Source organism: Coenobita brevimanus, chromosome 17 (genome assembly GCF_032717465.1).
Source record: "Coenobita brevimanus isolate Jiangsu-jjx chromosome 17, ASM3271746v2, whole genome shotgun sequence".
Classification (NCBI taxonomy): domain Eukaryota; kingdom Metazoa; phylum Arthropoda; class Malacostraca; order Decapoda; family Coenobitidae; genus Coenobita; species Coenobita brevimanus.
This window is the reverse complement of record NC_136970.1, coordinates 27,185,066-27,208,926: the sequence shown is the minus strand read 5'-3', so window position 1 is coordinate 27,208,926 and position 23,861 is coordinate 27,185,066. Positions and strand designations below refer to the sequence as shown.

The following is a 23,861-nucleotide window of genomic DNA, read 5'->3' as shown; positions in this document are numbered from 1 at the left end:
CCAACTAGTGGTTCAACTCTTGCACATCAATGATGGAGTTTTTGTCTGGGAAACCTATACTATCTCAACAAATGTTCGGCACAGTAAGCAAGTGGATCCAGTCTGTCTCTGTAGTTCCTTTCACGTCTCATCTCTCTTCGTACTGCCAGCTCTACCTGTAAAACCACTTGTAACTCCATCTTCGTTCACAGAAAAGGGTAAATAAACAAACTCAGCATCACTTGATAGAGTTTGTTAGAGAAACATCCACTGTGCTACTCTACGATCAGCTTAAGGGTGCGTGTCAGAAATCGTAGCGCTATGAGCAAATATGGCGGATGGAGCATCGTAAAATTTGTTTGAACATACACCTTAGCGGTTTACGAGCGCGCTATGATTATCGTACCCGCTAAGATGATCTTAGCAGCCGTTACGAGCTTTCGAACATCCCACCCCTGACTCGTACCGGAACTTACGAAGGCACGAGACTTCCTAACTGGCACATCTCCCTTCATAACAATACATTTCATTCTTGCTACCATCAGATGTTATTATTGCTAGGGGAGCTTATGAGCTGGAGGGATTAGCCTAGATATAGCCTTTAAATTGTTGATGGTGGTGGAGAGAGAGAGAGAGAGAGAAAGGAAGGGTGGAGAAATGTTACTTAGCCATTCATATAGCCACCTAATCCTCGATGAGACTTAACAGAAACAGAATGGAAACTCAAAAATAGTTTTGTATAGGCCAACTAGTGGTCGGATCCACAAATAAGAATTTTTTAGAGAATTCGATTTACATATGAATGTCTTTGACTGAAGTAATTATTGTATTCAGAACATAGTTCACTAGAATTGTATTACAGTTGTATCTGTAGCAACGTCAAACGATAGAGTATTTGGATTTCCCGCCATATTCATCAGCTGGTGCATGTACATTTTCTTGCTCCTCTCTTGTTCTCTTTCTTTACGTGGCTTTCTTCAGCTTTTACTTCTATTCTGCAGTATAGTTCTCTTAATGGGGATGTTATTCGCATAACGTACGATTTGTACGTTTTGTCTGATAAATATCAGTATTATAGCCGTGAGCTCCATACAAGGAATTATGACGCAACATATAATCTTAACCTATGTGTAACGAAAAGTGACGTGATATTTAAGCTCACCATTCTCTTAAGGGTAGAGATTTTTATTAGGTTTTAAGAGAGATATAAAGGATTGTTTGTAGTAGGAAAACTATAAGCTGTTAAAGGTAATACTTACAAAACTAGAAACCAAGACGGTACAACCTCGCCTGTGTTCCCTAGCAGAAGACATGGCGTCAATTGTTGGTAAAGTAAATTCCGGCCTGGCCAAGGCAGGGCTACGGCCATTGACCACGAATAATATCCTGTACTACTACACCCCCATCAAGGGCTTTGCTTCCTATGGCGTGCTCAGTGTACAGATGTTCACCCCAGAATTGTTCGAGAACTTTCATTTCTTGTGAGTTGGTCTTGTAAAATTTGTTTGCATTTGACTTGTAATACTGTATTTTGATGTTAATCATTCTTGTCAGAGCTTAATTCAGTCATATGAGGTGCGATTATCCTGTTATTTTAATGTTAAATAGTTATTGTGCCGTCTGGTTTATTATAATGGTTGGGAGAGAAGGTTACAAGAAATGCAAGTCTAGGCTATACCATCGGTTCAGCTGTGAGTAGGCAGTTTTTTTTTTTTTTTTTTAATTTGGGAAATGTATGCTTTATGTACCAGAAGAACCTTACCAATTCAGTTACTACTGTAGTTTGTTTTCTTTATTTATATATTTTCATGGTGGTAAACAACGGCCATACCACGTTGAGTACACCGCTTCCCATCCGATCAGCGAAGTTAAGCAACGTTGGGTCTGGTTAGTACTTGGATGGGTGACCACCTGGGAACACCAGATGCTGTTGGCATAACGTTCTCCCTACGTGTGTGGGGTTGGTGGAGGATTAGTGCCCCTCCCTGTAAAACAATTAACTCTAAGCCCTTGGCCACCCCGTTTGGGATACATGGCGTCTGGCAATGAATGAATGAATGAAAACAGTTGTTTTCTGTTGACCTTTTTTTTTTCCCGTGTTGATAGCATTTTGTTCCTTATGTCACCAATGTTTGTAATGGCAGCCTTGAAAAAACTTACTTGAATCTTGGTTAAATTAGGTCTGGTTAGGATAAATTGGTTGGTAAGGTTAGGTTAAAATGTATGGTTAGGAAGAAGTATTATGTTTATCTTTATTTTGTTTATCAGGCTCCACTCCACCAACATGTGATGCCCTGCAGAGCCATAACTGGGATGTAAGTTGGAAATGTCTGTCATTACACTCGAGAAAGAGTTGATACAGTGGAAGGAACATGGCTAAAAGATAATAGTGAAAGAAATTTAATGGCAAATGTTTATTTACCACCCCAAAAAAATCAGAAAAATATAAAAGACTAGTTATCAGGAAGAGGAACTGATTTAGTAAGATGCTTCTGCTGCATAAAGCATATGTTTGCATATAATTTATGTAATTTGGGTAATACTGGATTATAATTTGAGGGTATCACTGGGATCAAGGAGTGGCTGGTTAGGATGATTATGGCCATGTATGTGGGTGCTTGCACCCAGGTAAAGGTGAATGGAGTTTTGAGTGAGGAGTTATCTCTGAATGTTGGTGTGCATCAGGGGTCAGTCTTGATTCCCTCGTTGTTTATCACGGTACTGTACTTGAAGCCCTCTCAAGTGACTTCAGATTTGGACTCGTTTAGGAGGTGCTGTATGCTGATGATTTAGTGTTGACTGCAGAGAGTGAAAGGGAGGCAGAGGAAGGATTTAGGAAGTGGAGAGTTGGTATGAGGCACAATGGCTTAGGAGTAAATGCAGATAAAACTGAAGTTGTGATATCTAGGGCTGGGGACGTATTGTCAGAGAAGAGGGGGAATAGCCATGTGTGATCTGCCACAAGGGTATGGGAAGTAATTCCATCCTGTGCAGTGTTTGTGATAAATGGGTGCATAAGAGATGTAGTGGTATTAGAGGTACCGTAGTCTACGAGATACAGTACCGGTAATGCTGATTTCATGCGTGTGGTGTATCGGGGAGAGCATGTGGAGCTTGCCAGGTGCGAAAGGATTGAATTTGCCGGTGCGTCTCTTGAGTGTATGAAAGAGTTTTGTTATGTGGGAGAGATGTTCTGTGCTGGAGGTGGGGATGGAGCCAGCTCTGTGGCTAGAGTGAGGAGTGGTTGGAAGAAGTTCAGTGAACTGTTGCCTCTCCTGACATTGAGAGGGCTTTCCCTCTGTGCTAAGGGATATTTGTATGCAGCATGTGTTAAGAGTGTAAAGCTATATGGTAGTGAAACCTGGGCAGTAAAGGAAGAGGATATTTGCAGGCTCAGACATAGAGAAATGACAATGATTAGATGGATGTGCAGTGCGTCCCTGAGTGCAAGGCCTGGGCAGGCTAGGTTTACGATGAAAGAGTCGAGAGGTAGGATGGGAGTGGAGTGTATTGGTGTTGTGATGGGGAGAGGTAGACTGAGATGGTTTGGGGATGTGGAGAGGTTGGGGAATGATAATTGGGTACAGAAAGTGAGAGGCATTATTGTTGGGGGTAGGATAGTGAGAGGTAGAATGACAAAGACCTGGGACGAGGTCATTGAGTGTGACCTCAGGGATAAGGGACCAAATAGGGAAGCTGCCAGAGATTGAGCAACATGGACAACTGCCATCAGGTGATCAATGCCAACACATGCAAGCAGGTTGGAGCTTTTAAAAACAAAAGAAAATGAACTGGAAGGAGCTTTTAAACTGGTCTTTTGTGTGTGGGTAGGTGTTCTTACCCAGTTATGTCCTATGGTATCAGGAATGAGTCAAGCCCATACTGTCTCGTATTAAATCATCTTTATCGTACATATCCTTAAATTTATGAATTGTTTTGGCACACACTGTTTCATTCGTTAGTGCATTCCACTGATCAATTGCCCTATTTGGGAAACTAAATTTCATTGTGTTTATCACCTCTCTTTTAACCCCTAAAACACGGATCGTCGCGTTTGCGACGCTCGGCCAAAAGGACAGGATGGCGGGTCGTCGCGTTTGCGATTTTAGTAAATTTTGAATAACCGCGGGCAAGCAGGCTCCAGCTGGTATTGTCTATCAGTACCACCACCCTCTAGCTACAACTAGCATACTTTACCTTTGTACTAAAGACCTCAGTTGTTGCCAAATATCGCGTTTTCCCCCCGTCCCCCCCCCCCACCACGGCCCGGCCAGCCTGGCTGTGATACATGGCAGCGCTCTGAGCGCTCAGAACTGTAAATCTGCGATCTCCTCTCACAAGCAGTTTATGCTACTAGGAAACGCTTGTTTCCCCAGTTGTAACACTAGCTTTTTTTCTCACGGTTTGCCTCTGTTTAGCGTCAGTTTACTGCAGGCTTTCAAAGTGAGATTATGGCGAGTTCTAGCTCTTCCCAGTCAGTGCAAGCGGCTGACAGGAACGAGAATAAAGTGGCGGACGTAAGGCAGAATAAAAAGCGCGCCGTGGTGATCTTTTGGGAAGTAATATGATTGAAAATAATGTAGTATACATGTTTTTAGCTGTGAAAATGGAAATGTTTGTTGAGTGACGGGAAGACCGCCGCCACAGTGCATGTCGGCCGTACACTTCGTTGATTTTAGCCTTATTTTCAGTGCTTATTGTACAAATACGGATTCCTAACTACCTTTACGTTGTAGTATAAAGTTTACTGTGACAGAATGAGGCTGTGGTAGAGGGGAAACCGGGTTGCTGGAGGTGTGAAAGTGAAGATTTGGTTACCCAACTTTGCAAGTCTCCACAAGTCCTTGGGTAGTCCATGAAGGCTCAACACCTGTCTCTGGAGAAAGCTGAATGTAAGTACTATCTGCCATACCAAGTATAATGTTCTAGGGTTAATCTCTGATTTTTGGCGAATATTTTCCTACAGGTACTCAGACCGCGATACAACCCCGCCACTCGGGGAGGATCGACTGTACACAGCCGCGTTTTAGGGGTTAAGCCGCCCCATCCCGACCACTTTTCCACCACTGACTCCCCCCAATCCCGACCATTTTTGGAAAAAATTTTTTTGGGCTCAAACCTCCGCTTTTGGTGAGAAACATCGAAAATTCATAGAGAAATCGCTCACCTGAGGTTTAAAATACTCGATACAGGTAGAAGTACCTCCTTACCTTACTGGGTTTTCTAACAGGCTGGCACCAAAGAAAACGAGTTCTATGGGAGGATAACTATTTCACACCACTCATAAACGGTATTTATTTATTTACTTGGTACAAATTTATATGTAGTACAAGAGTATATTGGTTTTCAAGCAGTAATATAGGCATTATAAGCATTGTTTCACTCACTAACTCATCACCATACCTGACCTTTTTTTGCCACATTACCTGATCATCATTTCTGACTGTTTCTTCCTCTAATGCTATGTAAAGTTTGTCCTCCACATTGTCATTGATTGGGGAATCACTCTGGCCCTGAATTTCGTACCATGGCATGACATGGCTTTACTGGCCAGGTCACTGATAACGTGAATTGCTGAGACAATGGCGTGCAGGGGGGGGTGAGGAGGTCATGCTGGGAAAGGCATTGTCCCTGCCTGGCATCTTGTAGAGGAAGGTGTCACGTGTATACGTACCAAAAATCACTCAAAAATTGAAAATTGTGGAAATTAGGGACCTTGCAATTGATTCGCGTTTATGTACGTCGATGGGATTGGCAGTGACAAAATGTGTGGACGTTAAAGAATGTCAACGGGACGCCGCGGGTTAATGTAGTTTTTTGCAGTGTCCTCTTGCTGATGCTTCCTCATAGGTTATATACTCATTTATGTCTGTTTTCTCTTTCCTTGAGATGCTTTTATGTAGCATAATCATGTCTAATCTTTTCCTTCTCTCCTTTAGTGTTGTTAGAATCAGTTTTTCTAGTCTTTCTTCGTGGCTTAGGTCCATTAAGTTTGGTACCTATCTTGTAGTGGCCCTTTGTACTTTTTCAGTCTTATCTATGTGTTTTTTGAGATGTGGATTCCAGACTACAGATGCATACTCCAAAGTAGGTCTAATGAATGATGTGATTATCTTCCTCGGCATGTCTTCATTTATGTGAATGCTACTCTCATATTAGCAAGCAGTGTGTACATGTTTTGTATTTTCTCACTGATGTGGTCAGCTGGAGATAGTCTGTTATTAATAATTGCCCCAGAGTCCTTCTCCTATTGTGGTAGAGTTGAACTTCTTTAGTTTATAATTCCAGTCTGGTCTTTTTTGACTTTTACCAAACTTGAGATTGATAAATAGATAGATTACATGCATTTGTCTACATTGAATTTCATTTGCCAAGTACTGCTCCATTCATGAACCTTATTTAATTCTTCTTGTAGCTGCCTCTCTGCAGGAGTCTGTATTTGTAATTTTCCTTTGTAGTTTTGTATCATCAACGAGCATATTTTGATAGCTTCCATTTCCAATATTGCTGTCAGTGTCATATACTGTATCTGACTATCTGTATTTCTATCTATCTGTATACAGCATAGCTATATATATATATATATATATATATTTCCACTCACTTGATGTAGTGCTGCTCTCGGGTGACTGCCCTTTCCTCTGCATCCTTCTTTCCTTCCATTCTCTTCTGTCTTTCTTTCCTTCATTCTTTCCTTGTCCTTCTGCCTATGGGTGACTTTACATTCCCTCTTCTTTCTTTCTTTCCTTCATTCTTTCCACTTCCTTCAGCCTGTGGGTGACTCTACACTGAGTGACAAGCCCAATGGTTTCCTGTGCACCAGGAAACCATTTACTATGCTGGGTGGTAACCATATAACCAAATTTTGGCTCCTGGTGGTTTAGTGGGTAATTATTGCGCTCCAATCGGATTGAGCCGGTGAAGGTTTATATCCAGGGGATGGTTGGGGTTGATTGCTCATGTAATGCCACTCAGGGATGAGTGAGGCTGGTCACTCTCATCTTAAATGTCGGGACCAACTGCCTAGCCCCGGGCTCCTACGCTTCTCATGGGGCAATGTAGGATTGGATGGATGGATGGATATATATACAGTAAGCCCTCCACTGTCCGATGTAATAGAGCCAAAGGCATGTCTGGAAAGTGGGCCTGTCTGGAAAGTGGGCCCCTGGCTCCTGGACTGGTACTTAAGGACCCTAACCCAGCCTAACTTTGAAAGCCACATAAATAACTCCCTACTGTACATACATAGCACTTATTTAAACATATTTAAGACTCTGTTCACGCCAATAATCGACATAAATCATGAAATAAATGAAAAGGAACCAGAGAATGAGGAATTAGAAGTATGGAAAATACTTAGGCGTAGCAGTGTACAGTGGACTGTACTTAGAGCACGTCTGTGGCTGCCTCCTCTAACTCTCTAAGGCTCTGGTAGTTTTGAAAATGCTCTTGAAACACGTATAGTAGTCCAGTGTTGTACTACACTTAATTCTTTGCACTGAGTTATAATTGTTTAACACTGCATATTCTTCTTAATTGCACCATGCCAGTTTCAGCTGCCACTTTGCACTCCACACTCACTCCTCACTTTATCCTTTCGTTTTCGTTTTTAAAGGCTCCAACATGCTTGCATGTGTCGGCCTTGGTCACCTAATGGCGGCTCTCCATGCTGCACGATCCATTGCAGCCTCCCTGTTCAGTCCCTTAACCCTAAGGTCACACTTAATGACCTCGTCCCAGGTCTTTCTCGGTCTACCCCTCATAACCCCACCCCCAATATTAACACTTCTCACCTTCCTCACCCAACTATCATCCCCCATCCTCTCCACATGTCCAAACCACCTCAATCTACCTCTCCTCATCACAACACCAATACACTCCAGTCCCATCCTACCTCTCAACTCTTCCATTGTAAACCCAGCCCCTCCAGGCCTTGGACGCAGGGACGCACTGCACATCCACCTAATCATTGTCATTTCTGTACGTCTGAGCCGGCGAATGTCTTCCTCCTTCACTGCCCAGGTCTCACTGCCATACAGCATTACACTCCTAACACACGCTGCATACAAAGACCCCTTAGCACGTAGGGAGAGCCCCCTCAATGTCAGGAGAGGCAAGAGCTCCCTGAACTTCTTCCAACCACTTCTCACCCTAGCCACAGAGCTAGCTCGGGCCCCACCTCCAGCACACAACATGTCTCCTAAATAACAAAACTCTTCCACACACTCAAGAGATTCACCAGCAAGTTCAATTCTTTCACGTCTGACGATCTCCACCTGCTCACCCCGGCACGCCGTACACATAAAATCAGCATTATCTCGCAGTCTACCTCTGATACCACTACATCTCTTATGCACCCATTTATCACACACACCGCACAAGATGGAATTACTTCCCACGCCCTTGTGGCAAACTGCACATGGCCACTCTCCCTCGTGTTTGACAGTACCGCCACCAACCCTAGATATCATCACTTTTGTTTTATCTGCATTTACCCTTAAACCCTTTTGCCCCATACCATCTCTCCACTTCCAAAACCTTTCCTCCGCCTCCCTTTCATTCTCTGCAATCAACACCAAATCATCAGCATACAACAACTCCCACGGGAGTCCGTTTCTAAAGTCACGTGAAAGGGCTTCAAGTACCATGATAAACAACATTGGACTCAAGACTGACCCCAGATGCACACCAACATTCACGGAAAACTCATCACTCAAATCTCCATTCACTCTCACCTGGGTGTGAGCACCCACATACATGGCCATAACCACCCTAACCAGCCACTCCTCCAAGCCAAGCTTTCTCATTGCCCACTTCACCACCTCTCTAGGGACTCTGTCAAAGGCCTTTTCCAAATCAACAAAAACAAAATAAAGATCCCTTCTCCTACCATTATATTTTTCCTGAAGCTGTCGAACAATGAATATGGCATCAGTGGTCCCCCTACCTGGCATAAACCCAAACTGCATCTCATCAATATTCACTCTTTCTCTAATCATACCTTCTAAAACTCTCTCCATTACCTTCATTATCTGATCTAAAAGCTTTATACCTCTATAATTTCCTCTTTCCAGGGCATCACCCTTCCCTTTATACACATTTACAATTACACTCTTCAGCCAATCATCTGGGACAACACACTCATAAATAATCCTATTTATCAGGTCAGTGACTAAACTCACCCCTATATCGCCTGAGGCCTTCAACATTTCGGCAGTCAACCCAGACACACCTGCTGCCTTCCCCACCCTCATCCTGCCTGTTGCCTCACTCACAGTAGCAGTATCAATCAAAGGCCAAGGGCCAGACACTGGATCTGCTGGCTCCAAACCTTCCCTGTCCCAGTCAGACTCCTCATTCAACAACCGATTATAATGCTGTCTCCATGCATCTTTAATATCCTCACTGTTCACCACTACCCTTCCTTCATCATTCTTCACACACTGCTCACCTATGATATCCCGATTATCCCTCTTCACCTGACCTGCCACCCTAAATATATTTTTCCTTTCCCCATGATTTAGGTTATCAAGTAATTGTCTCTGTGACTCAGACTTTGCCCTGTATACCTCTCTCCTAGCCCTACGCTTGGCAGCCAAATATTCCTCTTTGCTACCACCCTTCTTCCATTCCCGGAAAAGCCTTCTTTTCTCCTTAATTGCAGCTTCTACACCCTCATCCCACCACCAAGTTACTTTATGTCTTGGTGGTCCTCTTGTCCAGCCGCATGTTACATCAGTAACTCTCAAGAAATTGTTCTTGAGGGCTCTGTACTGTTCATTAACGCCTCTGTCTACAGCTCCCTGTTCAACCACCACTCTCCTCAACTCGCTATAGAAGGCATCCCTTACTACTTGGTTTTCCAGCTTCCATATTTTCCTCCTAGGTATGTAAGTCCTCTTTTTCATCACTTGTTCATTAAGCACCATATCACAAATCAGTAGTTTGTGCTGCTGCACACACTCCTTACTTCCTATAACTTTAACATCCCTCACTAACCTCCTATCGGCCCTCCTAACCAGAAAATAATCTATCTGACTGCTATTTCCCCCAGACTCATACGTAATTAACCTACTGTCTCTTTTCCTAAAATATGTAGTGCACACAATCATGTCCGTTGCCTCCCCAAACTCGAGTATCCTTTCCCCTTCTGCATTCCTTGGACCATATGCACATCCCCCATGCACTCCTTCATAACCTTGGGCTGCTTCACCTACATGACCATTTAGAGTCCCTTTGTACTCTAAATTCTAATTTCTTAACACTGCACAACACTGCAAATTCCCGTGTGGTCCATTGGCGAGGTATTGCAGTTTATTCACTGTTTATTCATAAAATACGAGCACGTGTGGCATCCATTGCGTCTTCCCTGAACGAAGGTTAGTCAGTAACTGGGAACAGGGTTGCCAGATCTGAACTCAGCCACATTACCAAACTCCTCAATTTTCATTACCAAATTTAACTTTTCATTACCAGATTCTTAAAGGAAGCATTTATTCCTCACTAATTATATGTACAAATGGAAATAATCACTCTCCTTATAATCAGCAGCATGTTTATTTTTGCACTATGTATGCCAGCAGAGTAATCAAAGACAGCAGACAGACCACCATCTCCATTCTCTATATCTTCATACATGTGAAAAATCTGTTTGGTAATGGATCATGCTGATTCACTACCAGATGAACTTTTCAGTACCAAATTGGCCCACAGTTGGTAATGAAAAATACCAAATGGCAACCGTGACTGGAGAGGGGGGAGGGGGGAGGAAGGAAGGGGTAAAGAGGCCATGGTGTCAAAAGCTGCTTGGCGCCGTGCAATGCACGGCAATTTCAAATTATGGGTGGGAAAAAATTTGGATTTTGGGGGGATTTTTTCTTTTTTTGGCCATTTTTGGGTTCCGAAGGTCCAGGCCCGTAACGTCCGGTAAGTGGGGAGTCTGGAAAGTACAGGGATTACTATATATATATATATATATACAGTCAATCAATCAATCAATCATTTCCTGTGGCACCCTCGGGGATGCATAGGGCCTCGATGAACTCACACCACCACATCCTATCTTGTGCTAACTCCTCAAGATCTCCCCAACACTCATCTCCAGCTTCCCGTCTCATTGTCCTCACCCACGTCTCTTTTGGCCTTCCTCTACCTCTCCTACCAAGTGCCACCCACCCTGGTGTACCTCGTACTATTCCCTGTCTCCTATACACATGTCCTAGCCACTTCTATCGTGAGAATCTAACATGCTCATCGATCGGCTGCACTCCCGTTATTTCTCTAATTCTACTATTTGGTATCCTTTCCCACCACTTAACTCCTAATATTCTTCTAAGTGCTTTATTTTCAAACACCAAGAATTTATTTTCCATAGTCACTGTGCTGTACCAAGACTCGTGTCCATAAATTAAGATACTCCTAACCATTACCTTATAAAGTTTGATTTTTGTATGCACAGAAAAATTGTTATTATTCCAAATATTTTTAAGCATTCCCATTGCCTGATTAGCCTTTTTTAACCTTTCCTCAAATTCAAAGTTCAAAGAACCATCCTTGGCTAAATAAGTACCTAAATATTTAAACCTATCAACTTGCTTTACAACCATACCTCCAATTACACATTCCTGCGCATTTTCCATATTCATATTGATTATTTCAGTTTTTCCACAATTAATAACCAAACCCACCTTGCGACCTTCACTCACCAAACAGTCCAACACTCTCTGCATCTCTTCTGGCCCATCACAAATCAAAACTATATCATCTGCATAATCTAAATCCAAAAGTTTCCTGTTCTCTCCCCAAAGTATACCTGCACCGGTTTCTGTTCCAACACGTTTCATAATGTAATCAATGACCAATATAAATAGTAAAGGCGATAGAACACCACCTTGAATTACTCCGGACTTGACTTCAAACGAATCACTCAGACAACCATCAACCATCACTTTACAAAATGTGTCCTCATGCATGTTCATAATGACCCTCACAAACTCCTCTGGTATTCCATAATGTCTCATGATCTTCCCCATAGTCTCTCTCGAAACACTATCAAAAGCCTTTTCAAAATCAACAAAACAAAGACTTAACGGTACTCTCATTTCATTAACTTGCTGCATCAAACGCCTAACTATAAAGATCTGATCATTGCAACCACGTCCGTTTCTAAAACCAGCCTGTTCATCCCTCAGAATACCCTCAACCACCGGCTCCAACCTATTTAACAACACTCTACTGAAAACTTTCAAAACTATCGGTGACAAAGAGATTCCCCTCCAATTACCACATTCACTAAGGTTTCCCTTCTTCGGAACTTTAACAATTACACCATTCTTCCAAACTGATGGTAGTAACCCCGTCACCCATATCTTATTGAATAGCTCGGTCAAGATCATTATTAATCTATCCCCCTCCACTTTAAACATTTCCGGAAATAAACCATCCTCCCCTGGTGCCTTATTATTCTTTAACTGTTTTACTGCTTTCTCCACTTCTGCAAGCCTCAACTCTCCTGTTTCTATATTTAAATCTTCCTGAGCAGACGGTATATCCTCTTCTGGTGGTATTGGTCTATTAAGAACTGTCTCAAAATGCTCTTTCCATCTGTTTTTAATATCTCCATCTTTGGTCAATAAATTTCCTTCCCTGTCTCTAACTGGTATTTCCTTGCGTTTACCTGCATTACCACTCAGTTCTCTAATCGATTCATATGCTATTCTTTGACTCTGTCCAACACTTTTGTTTATTAAGATTTCAGTCTCTGCAACCTTTTCATCCACACATCTTCTTTTATCTCTCCTAGCTAACCTTCTTACTTCTGAATTCAAACTCCAGTACGCAGCTCTTGCTAATTCAATCTCTCGTTCATCAACGCATTGCATCTCACTCCTCAATTTAGCCTCACCTCTCTTTTTTATCATATCCCACGTTTCCTCTGACATCCATTTCTTTCTCCTGAATCTATGTCTCCTTCCAATCGTACATTCAGCAGTCTCATGCAAAACTTTGTTCACATCCTCCCACATCTCATCTACACTTCTCTCCCCCTCTTCCAACGTTTCCAACACCAAAAACCTATTTCTGCATTCTAATCTGAATTCCTCCTTTTCTTCTCCTTCCCTTCTAAGCTTAACAATATCGTATCTACCAACACCAGATTTTTCCTTCTTCTGATTTTTAAGTTTAAACCTTATTTTTGCAATGCTGAGTTGATGGTCACTACCAATATCCGCTCCCCGTTTAACATGAACATCTAGCAGAGAACTTCTATGTCTCCTACTGATAGCGATGTGATCAATCTGATTTTTATATTTTCCACACGGCGACACCCAAGTTGTCTTGTGTATATTGCAATGCTGAAAGAGTGTGCCCCCGATGACTAAGTCATTTGCTAGACAGAAGCTTCCAAACCTCACTCCGTTTTCACTCATCCTACTACCAACTCCCATCTTACCCATACATGCCTCAAATCCCTCATTTGAACAGCCCATTACTGCATTAAAGTCTCCAACGCAGATCAAAACATCATGTCTAGGTACCCTTCCTACTCCTTCTTGCAACTTTTCATAAAATGTGTCTTTCCTTTCATCGAGTGCATCATTAGTAGGTGCATAACACACAAACAGACTGATGTTGCCATGATTTGATTTAAACCGTGCGTATAACAATCGCTCATCTATAGGATCCCCCTACAGTAATCACTCTAATATCTGGACACCCAATAAGTAGACTGTAGCACCAGTCGAGCAGGGCAGTACTCCCGAGGTGGATGGAAAGCTGATGACAGGGAGTGCTGGAGCTCCCGTTTCATCAGCCCTCAGGACTAGTTCCTGACCATCCCCCTTTGCTGAACTTTTTCAGTGTCTCAGTTACACAGAGAGTAGGCCAGCATGCTCTCCAGTACAAATTTCTCTATCTATCTTCACCAAACTACATGCACAGTACACACTACACTTCCTATTCAAAATTCACCAAAATGGCGTCAATTCACCCAGCCTCGGAGTCCCCAGGGGGGGGGACCATAAATGCCCCCGCCATCTGCCCCTCTCCCGGTGACGACTCGAGGTGCCTGGAACCACTGTCTGACTCTCTTCTTCTTCATTTCTGCAACATTCGCGGCCTTTCATCTAACTTTCGCTCTGTTGAGCACCACCTCTCCTCCTCTAAACCTCACCTTCTTTTTCTAACGGAGACTCAGCTGTCTGAGGCAACTGACAGCAAACCCTTTTCTGTATCCTCCTTCTTTCTCTATACTCATTTCAAAGCCAAAGGTGGCTGTTGTGTATACATACGCAACAACTTATCTTGCTCTCGTGTTCCTGAACTTGATTCTTCTGAATTCTCCACTCTCTGGCTTCGGCTTTCCTGTCATTCTCAGACTAAATATATCTGTGCTATTTACTTATCCCCTAATTCTACTGACTATCAAAAATTCTTCGACTGTCTTACTTCTACGATGGAACACATTCTGTCCATTTCTCCTTTCTCTGAAATCTCCATTCTTGGAGATTTCAATGTTCACCACCACCTTTGGCTCTCCTCTCCTTTCACGGATCCACCTGGTGAACAAGCCTACATCTTTTCTATCCTTAATGACCTAGAGCAGCTTGTACAGCACCCTACCCGTATCCCTGACCGCCTTGGAGAGAGCTCCAACATACTTGACCTCTTCCTCACAACTAATCCTTCTGCTTACTCTGTTAATCTTTTCTCTCCGTTGGGCTCCTCCGATCACAACCTTATTACCTTAACCTGTCCTATCGCTCCAGTACGGCCTGCGGACCCTCCAGGGAAACGTCGTCTCTGGCATTTTGGAGCCGCGGACTGGGAGGCCCTCAGGCAGTACTTCTTTGATTTTCCCTGGAATGATTATTGCTTCAATGGCCGTGAGCCATCTGAGTGTGCCTTGCGCATTACGGAGGTTATTCTCTCGGGCATGGAAGCATACATTCCTTTCTCATATCCTTTGACTAACGCAAGAAAGCCTTGGTTTAATCACGCTTGTTCTAATGCAGTCCGCAACAAGGAGAAGGCCTACAAAAGGTACCGGAGCCAACCCACCCCTGAATCACATAATCTTTACGTTTCTGCCCGGAATCGTGCTAAGTCTGTTCTTCGCTCTACTAAAAATAATTTCATCCATACTAAATGCTCTCAACTCTCCAACTCGAATTCTTCCCGCTCCTTCTGGCACCTTGCCAAAATCTTTCTAACAACTTTACCTCATCATCCTTCCCTCCTCTTTTCTACTCTGATGGTTCTGTAGCTATTTCTTCTACTGATAAAGCAGATCTCTTCGCACAGACTTTCTCCTCCAATTCCACCTTAGACGATTCCGGTGCTGTTCCTCCATCACTTCCCCCTCTGACTTCCTCATGGCTGACATTAAAATTTCTTCAGTTGATGTATTTTCTGCCATTACTGGCCTCAGTACTAACAAGGCATATGGGCCTGATGGGGTCCCTCCTGTTGTTCTCAAAAACTGTGCTTCTGTGCTTACACCCTGCCTAGGCAAACTATTTCGCCTTTGTCTGTCAACTTGTACCTTCCCTTCTTGCTGGAAGTTTGCTCTCATTCAGCCAGTCCCAAAGAAGGGTGACCACTCCCAACCCTCCAACTATCGTCCAATTGCTTTAACGTCCTGTATTTCAAAAGTTTTCGAGTCAATTCTTAATAGAAAAATTTTAAGGCATCTTTCCTATCACAACCTTCTTTCCGATCGTCAGTATGGGTTCCGTCAGGGACGCTCCACTGGCGATCTTCTCACCTACCTTTCAGACTCCTGGTCATCCTCCTTTCGGGACTTTGGCGAAAGCTTTGCCATTGCACTTGACATCTCAAAGGCTTTCGATCGAGTCTGGCATAAATCTTTAATTTCCAAACTGCCCTCCTACGGTTTCTATCCTTCTATCTGTGCCTTCATCGCTAGCTTCCTTTCTGGTCGTTCTATAGCTGCTGTCGTAGACGGCCATCGTTCTTCTCCTAGATCTATCAACAGTGGTGTTCCTCAGGGCTCTGTCCTATCACCAACTCTCTTCCTTTTATTCATCAATGATCTTCTAAGCTGTACATCTAACCCTATCCACTCATACGCTGATGACTCCACCCTTCACCTTTCCATTCGGTTCCCGCAACGCCCATCTCAACAGTTACTTCAAGAAACAAGGGATGAGGCTATGGCACACCTATTGTCTGACTTGGCTCATATCTCTGACTGGGGTAAAAATAATATGGTTGTCTTTAATGCATCTAAGACTCAGTTCTTACACCTATCAACCCGACAAAATCTTCCACAGGTATACCCACTAATGTTTAATAATATTCCGATTAATCCTGCATCATCCTTGAACATGCTTGGGGTTTCATTTACTCGGGACTTATCTTGGAAAGATCATATTACATCTCTTGTAAAATCTGCTTCCAAGAGATTGGGTGTGCTAAGCCGACTCCGCTCTTTCTTTACCCCTGCACAATTGTTGACTCTATACAGGGGTTTTATCCGCCCCTGTGTGGAGTACAACTCTCATGTGTGGGGAGGCTCCCCACATACAGCTCTTCTCAATAGGGTGGAGTCAAAGGCTTTTCGTCTCATTAACTCTCCTCCTCTTACTGACTCCCTTCTACCTCTGTCTCTTCGTCGCACTGTTGCATCTTTATCTCTTTTCTATCGCTACTTTAATGGTCACTGCTCCTCTGAACTGTCTGCTTGCATTCCTCCACCTCTACGACGGGCGCGTAGCACCCGTCTGGCAGCAAACTCTCATCCCTTTTCTGTCCAACTCTCTAATGCAAGAGTTAACCGTTACTCCCAGTCTTTCATTTATGCAACAGGTCAGCTCTGGAACTGTCTCCCTCTGTCTGTATTTCCTTCTGCCTATGATCTCCAGTCTTTCAAACGTAGTGTGTCCAGGCATCTCAAAATGATCGGATCTTGAATTTGGCTCTCTATTGTATTTTGTTTTTCTCTTGGAGGGAACTGTTACTGCGGGCTCATGGCCTTTGGTTCCTTCTTCCTCGCATAAAAAAAAAAAAAAAAAACTACCCGGACATAATCGTCCTGGGATCCAATATTCCCAAAATGGTCCGGGGAACCCCCCCCCCAAAAAAAAAAAAAAAGATTTTTTTTTTTCCTGTCCGTAATTTGAACTTGCCGCGCACGGCACGGGAGAGCATTGTTGTGGCGCGTCATTCCTCCGACGTCTGATAGAGCGCCGCTGCATCTTCCCCACTTTCCGCCTGTCTCTCGCCGCGAGTGCACACTCGTCGTAATGGCTGCCCACGTGATCGCTTTTGTGGTGGTGCCCTACCTGCTGCTCTCGGGCCTCCTCTTAGTGTGTGTGTTGATGGCCCTGCCACCTGAGAAAAGGAAGAGAGTGGTGTTTACTCTGAAGAAGAAATGGGAGATATTGGAGAAAGTAGATGCGGGGTGGTCTTCTTCCTGCATTCTCCGCGAGTTTAACCTGGCCCGGTCTACTTTGTTTGATATCAAGAGATCCCGAGACAAACTCATGCAGTACACGGCTGACTTCTCGTCGAGAAGCAAACGCAACGTTTAGAGGAAGGTGATGTTTACCCCCAAGTTTGCAGAAATCGACCGATCCACGTTGATTTGGTATCGACAACAACATGCTGCTGGTGTGATGGTACGTGGAACGAAGCTGAAGGCTGCTGCTGAGAAGTTTGCCAGGCTTCACGACGCCCTAGACTTCAAGACATCCGAGGGTTGGCTCTTCGCGTTCAAGTTGTAGCATGGCCTTACCAACCGTAAAGCACATGGCGAAGCATTGGACGCTAACGAGGATGGAGTTGACGAGTTTCGGCACAAGGTGAAGGGCTTGATCGACAGAGAGGGCCTAACTCTCGGTCAAGTCTACAACGCTGACGAAACTGGCCTATTCTATCGCTCGCTGCCAACGAACACTCTAGCCGAGGAGACGGAGAAGCGTGTACCTGGCCGCAAGCTTTCCAAGGAACGGATATCTGCTTTGTGTTGTGCCAGTGCTAACGGCATGCACCGGCTTAAGCCCGTTGTTGTTGGCCGCGCAAAGCAGCCTCTGTGCCTTCGTGGGGTGATGGATGTCCTTCCTGTCGTCTGGTACCATTCTTTGAAGGCATGGTTCACAGCTGTGATCTTCAAAGACTGGTTTCATCGTCATTCCGTCAAGGAGGTCATCCATTACCAGACGAAGACACTGGGAATCCCGCGCAACTAGGTAAAGGCCCTCCTTGTCCTCGACAATACACCTGCCCACCCATGCGACAAGGACTTGGTTGCTGAAAATGGCTGTATTAGGTGCATGTTTCTGCCACCTAATACGACTGCTCTCATCCAACCAATGGACCAAGGAGTGATTGTGGCAACAAAGCGCCTATACCGTTGGAAGTTCCTGGACGAGGTGATGGTTGTTCTCGAGGACGAGGACGAGCGCAGGGAGGGACGGGACACGCGAGGCAAGCGGACTTTGGAAAACCTTCGCCGCTACAACATCAAGTCTGTGCTGTACAACTGGGCTAGTGCATGGAAGGAAGTCCCTGTGAAGACTTTGGAAAAAGGTTGGTCTCATCTGCTTCTCGGAACGGATGTGGAGTACGATTTTCTAGGCTTTGATGTGGATGACTTCCATGCATGGCTACGTAGACACGGCGACGATGTAGATGTGGACGATGTTCGTGAGTGGTTGGATGACGACGAGGGCGATCATGGGTATCAGACGTTGTCTGATATCGAGATCGTGTCTTCGGTTGCAGGTGTCAGTACCGAACTTGAAGATTCCGACGCTGAAGGTGACGATGATGCGGACTCCTCTCAGCAGGACACTACTCCACACTACTCCAGCTATCCCCAAGCTGAGCACACTCCGGGAACATCTAGAGTTCGTCCTAGACTACCTGGAACACCCGGACTGCGACAGGGAGATGGGGCCCTTGGGACTCGTGGAGGAAGTGCGTGCTTTCAGGCAGCGCATCATCAATTGTCAGAATCGTCGGTCATTGCGTCAATCAACCATTGACAGTATTTTCAGGCCCGTGACCCCCGCTGTGCCCAGCCCTGGCTCCATTCCGTTGCCTCCCCAAGACAGGCCCTCATGCTCCGAGCCACAGCCTAGCACATCAGCCACTGTGGAGTCACCGCTTGACATGAGTTTGTGGCTGTCTTCAGAGTCGTCTGCAGTGGGTACGCCATCAACCACGACCCAGCGATGCACCCCTAGGTCACCTGCCAGTGATACTCTCGGACTCTGACAGTGAATAAACAGCAAGAACTTCTCCACTAGACCACACGGGAATTTGGAGTGTTGTGCAGTGATAAAAACAGTGTGTTGTGTTAAGGATTTAAAGTTGTGAGAGAAAAGACTCAATAGAAAAAAAATTTAACGTAAATAGACTTGTTTGTTTTGGCTTTGGAAAATTATATAAATGGGAAAAGTTAAAGTGCAACACTTAGTAAGTTACAATGGAGCATTATTTAGACAAGAGTGCACACTGTGAAGAGAATGGACTTCTGTGTGTGATTGACTAAGTTCAGTGCAAGACTTCAGGAACAGTGTACTGGAAGTGCTTCAGGAAATCGTTCTTACTGTCAGAGTCCGAGAGGAGGCGGTTATTCATCGAGGTGGCCAGGGACTTGCTGTAAGTAGGCAGAATGTTTCATACTGTACTTTTTTCCATACTTTACTTACCTCATTTCACTCTTTAATGTCCTTTATTGGTGTGAATAGGGTGTTAGTAGCTATGCATGTGCAGTAGGAATGTGTTTTTCTGAGTTAGGCTAGGTTAGGGTCCATAAGTACCAGAATCTTTATTAATGTATGAACATACCGTACTTCTAAACCCTCATTTTGTTTCTTTTGCATTTTATTTCAGTCATTTATGTGCCTTATTGGTGTGATTTGGGTCTTAAATAGGTGCTATGCATGTCCAGAGGGAGTTGTATAGGTGTTTCTCTGAGTTAGGGTCCATAAGTACAAGTCCATAAGCTGGGGCCCAATATGCGGACAGAACCAATATCCAGACCTACCTATGGCCCTATTACGTCGGATATTGGAGTGATTACTGTGTATATATATATATATATATATATATATATATATACAGACTGTACAGTCGTCTCCTAAGGCATGGCAAATTGGTTCTGGGCCAAGCCCGCGCCATAGAAAACCGTGCCATACAACTAACTAAATCTATGGGAAAAATGGAATTTGGTTCGGGACCTTCGTCCAAAGTTCCCGTCTTCACTCCACTTTTCCCCATTTTCTCCCACTTTACACAGGCACACAATCAAGCAATCAGTCGGTGCACGTATTACACACAAATTAAACACTAACCAATAAATAATTAAGGGCTTTAAGAGCATAAAATACTGAACGTACCTATCTCCGACAGCGATAGTGCTAAAGTGGAAGGGGTATTTTTGGGGGTTCCGAGGCAAGAGGCGTGTTTCAAACCTTCCTGCGCCCCTGTGCCATAGGTATTTTATGTGTGTCATTCATTTTTTTTTGGTTCTGGCACCTTGCCATGTCATAGAAAACTGCATCATAGAAGTCCGTGCCATAGGCGACTTGATTGTGTATAGCCTATATATATATATATATATATATATATATATATATATATATATCTTTAATATATATATATATATATATATATATATATATATATATATACATGTATATATATATATATATATATATATATATATATATATATATATATATATTTTTAATATATATATATATATATTTTTAATATATATATATATATATTTTTAATATATATATATATATATATATATATATATATATATATATATATGTATATATATATATATATATATATATATATATGTATATATATATATATATATATATATATGTATATATATATATATATATATATATATGTATATATATACAGTATATATATACGTGTAGTGGGTGGTATGCGGGATGATGAGATAGTGATTTTGGGAGGGGACTTGAATGGTCATGTAGGTGAAGCAGCACAAGGTTATAAGGAGTGCATGGGGGATGTGCATATAGTCTAAGGAATGCAGAAGGGGAAAGGATACTTGAGTTTGGGGAGGCAACGGACATGATTGTGTGCACTACATATTTTAGGAAAAGAGACAGTAGGTTAATTACGTATGAGTCTGGGGGAAATAGCAGTCAGATAGATTATTTTCTGGTTAGGAGGGCCGATAGGAGGTGAGTGAGGGATGTTAAAGTTATAGGAAGTGAGGAGTGTGTGCAGTAGCACAAACTATTGATTTGTGATATGATGCTTAAAGAACAAATGATGAAAAAGAGGACTTATGTACCTAGGAGGAAAATATGGAAGCTGAAAAACCAAGTAGTAAGGGATGCCTTCTATAGCGAGTTGAGGAGAGTGGTGGCTGAACAGGGAGCTGTAGACAGAGGCGTTAATGAACAGTACAGAGCCCTCAAGAACAATTTCTTGAGAGTTACTGATGTAACATGCAGTTGGACAAGAGGACCACCAAGACATAAAGTAACTTGGTGGTGGGATGAGGGTGTAGAAACTGCAGTTAAGGAGAAAAGAAGGCTTTTCCGGGAATGGAAGAAGGGTGGTAGCAAAGAGGAATATTTGGCTGCCAAGTGTAGGGCTAGAAGAGAGGTATACAGAGCAAAGTCTGAGTCACAGAGACTATTACTTGATAACCTAAATCATGGGGAAAGGAAAAATATGATATTTAGGGTGGCAGGTCAAGTGAAGAGGGATAATCAGGATATTATAGGTGAGCAGTGTGTGAAGAATGATGAAGGAAGGGTAGTGGTGAACAGTGAGGATATTAAAGATGCATGGAGAGGGCATTATAACTGGTTGTTGAACGAGGAGTTTGACTGGGACAGGGAAGGTTTGGAGCCAGCAGATCCAGTGTCTGGCCCTTTGCCTTTGATTGATACTGCTACTGTGAGTGAGGCAATAGGCAGGATGAGGGTGGGGAAGGCAGCAGGTGTGTCTGGGTTGACTGCCAAAATGTTGAAGGCCTCAGGCGATATAGGGGTGAGTTTAGTCACTGACTTGATAAATATGATTATTTATGAGTGTGTTGTCCCAGATGATTGGCTGAAGAGTGTAATTGTAAATGTGTATAAAGGGAAGGGTGATGCCCTGGAAAGAGGAAATTATAGAGGTATAAAGCTTTTAGATCAGATAATGAAGGTAATGGAGAGAGTTTTAGAAGGTATGATTAGAGAAAGAGTGAATATTGGTGAGATGCAGTTTGGGTTTATGCCAGGTAGGGGGACCACTAATGCTATATTCATTGTTCGACAGCTTCAGGAAAAATATATGGGTAAGAAAAGGGATCTGTATTTTGTTTTTTTTTATTTGGAAAAGGCCTTTGACAGAGTCCCTAGAGAGGTGGCGAAGTGGGCAATGAGAAAGCGTGGCTTGGAGGAGTGGCTGGTTAGGGTGGTTATGGCTATGTATGTGGGTGCTCACACCCAGGTAAGAGTGAATGGAGATATGAGTGATGAGTTTTCCGTGAATGGTGTGCATCAGGGTTCAGTCTTGAGTCCCATGTTGTTTTATCATGGTACTTGAAACCCTTTCACGTGACTTTAGAAACGGACTCCCGTGGGAGTTGTATGCTGGTGATTTGGTGTTGATTGCAGAGAATGAAAGGGAGGCGGAGGAAAGGTTTAGGAAGTGGAGAGATGGTATGGGGCAAAAGGGTTTAAGGGTAAATGCAGATAAAACAAAAGTGATGATATCTAGGGTTGGTGGCGGTACTGTCAAAGACGAGGGAGAGTGGCCATGTGCAGTTTGCCACAAGGGTGTGGGAAGTGATTCCATCTTGTGCGGCGTGTGTGATAAATGGGTGCATAAGTGATGTAGTGGTATCAGAGGTAGACTGCTAGATAATGCTGATTTTATGTGTACGGTGTGTCGGGGTGAGCAGGTGGAGATTGTCAGACGTGAAAGGATTGAACTTGCTGGTGAATCTCTTGAGTGTGGGGAAGAGTTTTGTTATTTGGGAGACATGTTGTGTGCTGGAGGTGGGGCTGGAGCTAGCTCTGTGGCTAGGGTGAGAAGTGGTTGGAAGAAGTTCAGGGAGCTCTTGCCTCTCCTGACATTGAGAGGACTCTCCCTATGTGCTAAGGGGTCTTTGTAGCATGTGTTAGGAGTGTAATGGTGTATGGTAGTGAGACCTGGACAGTGAAGGAGGAAGATATTCGCCTGCTCAGACGTACAGAAATGACAATGATTAGGTGGATGTGCAGTGCGTCCCTGCGTCCAAGGCCTGGAGGGGCTGGGTTTACGATGGAAGAGTTGAGAGGTAGGATGCGATTGGAGTGTATTGGTGTTGTGATGAGGAGAGGTAGATTGAGGTGGTTTGGACATGTGGAGAGGATGGGGGATGATAATTGGGTGAGGAAGGTGAGAAGTGTTAATATTGGGGGTGGGGTTATGTGGGGTAGACCGAGAAAGACATGGGACGAGGTCGTTAAGTGTGACCTCAGGGTTAAGGGACTGAACAGGGAGGCTGCAATGGATCTTGCAACGTGGAAAGCCGCCATTAGGTGACCAAGGCCGAATTGGAGCCTTTAAAAACGAAATGAAAATGAAAACATATATATATATATATATATATATATATATATATATATATATTTATATATATACACATTTATATATATTTACATATATATATATATATATATATATATATATATATACACATACAGTAAAAGTCCTATTATTCGGCAGTTGATTATTAGGTAGATCCGACATTTCGGCAGTTTTGAGAAATAGTCCCATTTACGAAAATCTTTGATTGTTCGGTAGATGTCCGGAATCATCTCAGCAGTCCAGGAAAGTGTTATCTCTGACTTGTAGGCCTAATGTTTCATTACACT

The 23,861-nt window shown here is 43.4% G+C and overlaps 1 protein-coding gene and 1 non-coding gene across 2 annotated transcripts in view; both read left to right on the top strand.

The window, feature by feature from the left end:
• The first annotated feature begins 1,285 nt into the window (after positions 1-1,285).
• LOC145391260 (uncharacterized) overlaps positions 1,286-23,861 on the top strand; it is an 87,488-nt gene continuing 64,912 nt past the window's right edge. The window contains exon 1 of the mRNA XM_080265935.1: positions 1,286-1,460. Within this exon, the coding sequence (XP_080122061.1) occupies positions 1,291-1,460 (170 nt within the window). The 5' untranslated portion in view covers positions 1,286-1,290. The remainder of the gene's footprint in view (positions 1,461-23,861) is intronic.
• Positions 1,797-1,915, top strand: LOC145391285 (5S ribosomal RNA). The gene has a single exon (XR_013895800.1). It is a non-coding gene; the product is annotated as a 5S ribosomal RNA (ribosomal RNA).